Source organism: Setaria viridis, chromosome 9, assembly GCF_005286985.2.
Source record: "Setaria viridis chromosome 9, Setaria_viridis_v4.0, whole genome shotgun sequence".
NCBI lineage: Eukaryota > Viridiplantae > Streptophyta > Magnoliopsida > Poales > Poaceae > Setaria > Setaria viridis.
In genome coordinates this window covers 38,187,704-38,192,731 of record NC_048271.2, presented here as the reverse complement: position 1 = coordinate 38,192,731, position 5,028 = coordinate 38,187,704, and the positions used below count along the sequence as shown (strand labels likewise).

General features: G+C 54.0%; 1 protein-coding gene across 1 annotated transcript; it reads right to left on the bottom strand.

Moving 5' to 3' along the window:
• Positions 1 to 2,834: 2,834 nt before the first annotated feature.
• On the bottom strand, positions 2,835 to 4,712 carry LOC117840394 (protein STRICTOSIDINE SYNTHASE-LIKE 5). Its single transcript, XM_034720900.2, has 4 exons — positions 4,029 to 4,712; positions 3,616 to 3,923; positions 3,387 to 3,519; positions 2,835 to 3,273 (listed from the first exon to the last, which is right to left on the bottom strand). The coding sequence occupies exons 1-4, from the start codon at positions 4,410 to 4,412 to the stop codon at positions 2,995 to 2,997; spliced, it is 1,104 nt and encodes a 367-aa protein (XP_034576791.1). The 5' UTR covers positions 4,413 to 4,712; the 3' UTR covers positions 2,835 to 2,994.
• Between the last annotated feature and the right edge of the window lie 316 nt (positions 4,713 to 5,028).

Sequence of the window (5,028 nt, the reverse complement as noted above, 5' to 3'; positions counted from 1 at the left end):
TCAGTTGCAATTGTTTACGACATACAATAGCAATTGCTAATATGTTCTTGCTGCAATTTTCTTCAAATATGTGTGATGCATATATTACCCTTCGTGAATAAGCTAACATCATGTGCTGAAATTAATTGCTTCCGTTGTCACTAAAATGCTGCGTCAGTGTGTTTATCCCAACAGGTATGCCTACGGTCTTTACCCACTCCGGCACTCCCCATATGTGTAATTCTTGCTCCACCAATAATGGTGCTTGCCTGTGTTTACTTGCAGAGACAGAAATCAAAGGGGGTGAAATGCAATTCACTGAGCTACAGTACCTTGTTAGTCGACAATGAATTCAGGCACCACGGGAAAGCTAAAAATTGCCGAGTGCCCCAGGCACTCGGTGAAACCCTAAAAACACTCGGCAAAGTGTTTGCCGAGTGTAACACTCGGCGAAGAGCACACGGCAAAGTATCACTCGGCAAAGTTAACTTTGCCGAGTGTCTTTGGTCGGGCACTCGGCAAAGGGTGTGCCGAGTGTAAAAAAAACACTCGGCAAACAATTTTTTCCAGAAAAAATAAAAAAACATGCCCCGGCCACCGGGGTAGCTCCAGCTGGGCGCCGCCGCCGCCGCCGCCGCTGCCGCTGTCTCAACAATTGCAACGCCGCCACCACGCCCAGGCCATCTGCAGCAGTTCCAACTGCTTGAAGCCGCCACCACGCATGGGCCACCAGCTCCGGCTGCTCCGCCGCCGCCACTACCGCCGGCTCCGCCCGCCTTGGAGTGCGCCGCCGCTGCTCCATCCACCTTGGAGTGCGCTGCCCGCCTTGGAGTGCGCCGCCGCTGCTCCATTCGCCTTGGAGTGCGCCACCGCTGCTCCATCCCGCCGCCGCCCGAGCTTCCTCCCACTGGGCCCCCTCCCCGCCGCCACCCGAGGTGCCTCCTGCCGGGCCCCCTCCCCGTCGGGCACCCTCCCCGCCGCCACCCGAGCTGCCTCCCGCCGGCCCCCCCCCCCCGTCGGGCCCCCTCCCCGCCGCCACCCGAGCTGCCTCCCGCCGGGCCCCCTCCCCGTCGGGCCCCCTCCCCGCCGCCACCCGAGCTGCCTCCTGCCGGGCCCCCTCCCCGTCGGGCCCCCTCCCCACCGCCACCCGAGCTGCCTCTCGCCGGGCCCCCTCCCCGTCGAGCCCCCTCCCCGCCGCCGCCTGAGCTGCCTGGAGAGGAAGGGGAGGGAGCGGCGGATCCGTGAGGGAAGGTGGCGGCGCCGGATCCGGGGGGAGGTCGCGGCGCTGGCGGATCTGGAGGGGGAGGCGGCGGCGTCGGATCCAAAGGGGGGTGGCGGCGCCGGCGGATCCAGCTTAGAGGGGCGACGCGGCGGTGGCGGCCAGATCCGGCCCGGAGGAGGGGCGGTGGCAGCCGGATCCGGCTTGGAGGAGGGGCAATGTGGCGGTGGTGGTCGGATCCGGCTCGGAGGAGGGGCGGCGTCGGGATGAGGGAGGGGAAGAGGAGGGGACGGTGGAAACGAGGGAGGGGGAGGGAGGAGGGAAGGGGAGGGGCCGGCCGCCGGCGGGGAAGAAGAAGGGGAGGGAGGGGAGGGGAGGGGCCGGCGGCGGAGGGAGGGGCTGAGGGTGCGGTTGGAGGGGGAGGGGAGGCCGGGTGCCAGGAGGCGGGGGGGGGGGGGGGGGGGGGGGGGGCTGGTGCGGGAGGAGGATGGGTGCAGGTTTTTTAGGCGGCTGGTGGGTCATTTTAGGCGTTTGGCGAGTGTCTGTAGCATGACCCTCGGCAAAGCACTATTTTGCCAAGTGCCAAACGGGGAGCACTCGGTAAAGTTTTTTTTTCTTTTTTCCTCATTTTCTACAACGTTTTCTTCTACATTTATTTTAATAAACTCAACAATACCTCATCAAATTCACTCAACAATATGTATTTGATTATTCTACTCATATTATTTTGTTATTTTATGCCGTTATAGCTCCAATTCAATTTATATCAATTAAAATTCTATAATTGCACTTAATACATTAAAATTATCAAACGGTTCCAAAAAATTACCAAAATTTCACATGAAACAATATATGTTCTCTATTGGCTATACAAAATATTTTGTAGTCAAATCTAAATTCGATCATCACTTTAACTCCGAATCTTATTGAATCCTTCTCAATGCTACGATTATTCTTCTGAGATGCTTCGGTTTGTAAACATTGTATATGATAAAATGTGCGAAACTTTCTCAATTTTTTACCACAATCTCCACGTATGATACCATCACATCATGACAAATCTCATAATTTTCCGACTTCGTTTGCCTTTTTTAGAATTTAAAAATCATTCAATCACATGTTTGTGGTTATGTTTCCTGAACAAGATGTTTGAAATTTCTTTTTATTTCATGGGTAAGGCCTCAAACTGGGATAAATAACATAAATATCATTTTTTACTCATTTTATTCTATAATTTGAATCACTTGCGGTTCAAATTTGACTTATACCCAAAATTCCCTTCAATTGCAATTAATTAATTAAATATAGCAAACAAATCCAAAAATATACCAAATTTTAATATGTAGTACCACATGTTGTATGTGGGGAGTAGAAAAAATTTTCAAAGTGAAAAGAGAAAAAAACTATTGTTTTGCTGAGTGTCGAACAAAACACTCGGCAAAACCTCACTCTTCGCCGAGTGTCTTTTTTGACACTCGGCAAAGAGGCTAGTTTGCCGAGTGTTTTTTTCTTGACACTCGACAAAGACCCGATTTCTCGAGTGTTTTTTCTTTGCCGAGTGTTTTTTGCTTGGCACTTGGCAAAGAGCTTGTTTGCTGAGTGTTCGAAAAAAAACACTCGGCAAAGAAAAAAACACTTGGCAATTTTTAACTTTCCCGTAGTGAGGATGATATAATGATACATATACACATGATTCCATACTAGCAGCGCATTTGCTCGGACCACTTCACTAGTTCACATGATTTCATAATACAAAGTAATGTCAGAGCAAATAATTTGCACAAAAGGGTAAGGGGTCACTTGTTCAATTCAGCTGATGATTTGGTGACGTCGATCCTGCTGAGGTATGTCTTCGTTAGTGACCCGTAGTACAGATGCTTGCCGACCTTGAGCCAGCCGGTGGCGAGGGCGAGCCCCGGGTCGGTGTACGTGGACACCGGCTCCCCGTCCAGCGTCACGCTCATCGTCCCCGAGTTCTTCAGCCCGTGTGGAACCGCCACGAACTTCTCGACGAGGTACAGCAGCTTCCGGACGAACGGATACTTCATCAGCAGGTCCCACTGAAGTGTTCTCCCCTGCAGGTTCAAACGATTGATGAACTGCCTAGACTCCTAGCAAATTTGACCAGATGCAAAATGATTTTTTTTTCTGATGATGATTGATGAGAAGATGAGATTTGTGATGTTACCGCGGACAAGGCGATCCAGTACCGGCCTTCTCCGTCGTACCGGATGTTGTCGGGGAATCCCGGTAGGTTGTCGATGAACTTCTCAACCGAGCCCTTCTTGTCGCCGGCGATGTGGTACCTCGAGCACCTCCTCCTGCAGCAGCACGTGGAAGGAAGATCAGGTCAGACCGTGATAATCATCCAGGCAGCGATGCTTCCTAGCTCTGAGAGATAGCTGTGTGGCACTCACACCACCGTCTCGCAGTAGATGAGGGAGCTCTGGTCCGGCGAGATGGCGACGCCGTTGGCGAAGTAGAGGTCGCGCACGAGCACCGCCGTCCGCCCCGTGGCCGGGTCGAAGCTCAGGAGCCGCCCGTGCGGCCGGGCCTCGAGGACGTCCGTCATGTGGTTGGCGAGGTTGTACTTGTACGACGCGTCCGTGAAGTAGATGGTGCCGTCGGCGGCGACGTCCACGCCGTCGGTCAGCGCGAACTCGAGGCCCTCTGCCGCGTCCGTCAGCAGCTCAACCTTCCTCTCCGGGCTCACCTTCAGTAATCCCTGTCATGTCTCGGGAATCAGATTCAGATTTCCATACGAATCCTACAGTGGTATACAACCAAAGTTGTTAAGAGTGGAACAGCAGAGGCGGAGCGGTTAACTCACGATGTCCGCGTCGGCCACGATCAGGCCACCGTCGGCGGCGAGCACGACGCCGAGCGGGCGGCCGCCGGTGCGTACCCAATCCTCGACGTCCCCGCCGGGCACGCTCACCCTCCTGACCCACCCGTCGGCGCACCCGGTATACAGCCACCCGCCAGCGGCGTCGTACGCCAGGTCCTCCGGTCCCGGGAGGCGCCCCTCGCCCACCCGCTCGCTCTGCTCCAGCGCGCGCGCCTCGTGCCGCGGCGCGGACACGTCGGGCCCGTACGAGTACTCCGGAGGCAACGGCGCCGGCGAGAAGTCACGGGGACTGTACAGCGCCACGGCGAGCGCCACCGGCGCCAGCACCAGCGCCACGGCCTTCAAGAAACCGAGCCCAATCGCCATATGGTTTTGACTTGAGACTGGACACAGCGGCGCAGTGCAGCGGCGGCGAGAACCCGAGAACAACTGGAGCGGGTTTGTTTACCATGTGATCCACTTTTATTTCTTTCTTCGATAGAGATCCGGGGCAGGGCATCAGGCCACATGGGAACGGGACTATGGGAGCACATCATCCGACTCGGCATGTCGCGCGCGCGATCCAACATCTCAACGGCAAATGGTCAGCGGTGTGCCAGTCTGCCAGACTTCCAAATAAGTGTTAAGCAACCCTAAAGTGACCCCCACCCCTCTTTTGTGAAATCAAAGTTGTTAAAATCTTATATGTGTACACACTCACCATCAACCTAAAAACCATGTTTCTTTCCAACCAAGTTGTTTTGTAAAGAAAAGAAGTTTACTCTTATCTAAGTAAATGTGGTCCAAAATACACCCTATAAGCTTTTACAATGTTTATGAAATGCAACCTACACACAAAAGCATGAAACTGAAATCTTGCATATGCATCTGGTGTAGAGCTAACCGTGCTGATGGAACGTACGATCTTAGTCGGAACGCGAAGCAAGAGGGTGCCTACTGAGCTGAACAGGATCAAGACAAATCAAGGCCCGAACCAAAGTTC

Bases quoted from the DNA above. Each gene is read 5' to 3' on its own strand.
- LOC117840394 (XM_034720900.2), bottom strand. From the start codon at position 4,412: ATGGCGATTGGGCTCGGTTTCTTGAAGGCCGTGGCGCTGGTGCTGGCG. The intron at 3,924-4,028 runs GTGAGTTAACCG...GAGACATGACAG, and splicing joins TCGTGGCCGACGCGGACATC to GGATTACTGAAGGTGAGCCC. The intron at 3,274-3,386 runs GTAACATCACAA...TTGAACCTGCAG, and splicing joins ACTGGATCGCCTTGTCCGCG to GGGAGAACACTTCAGTGGGA.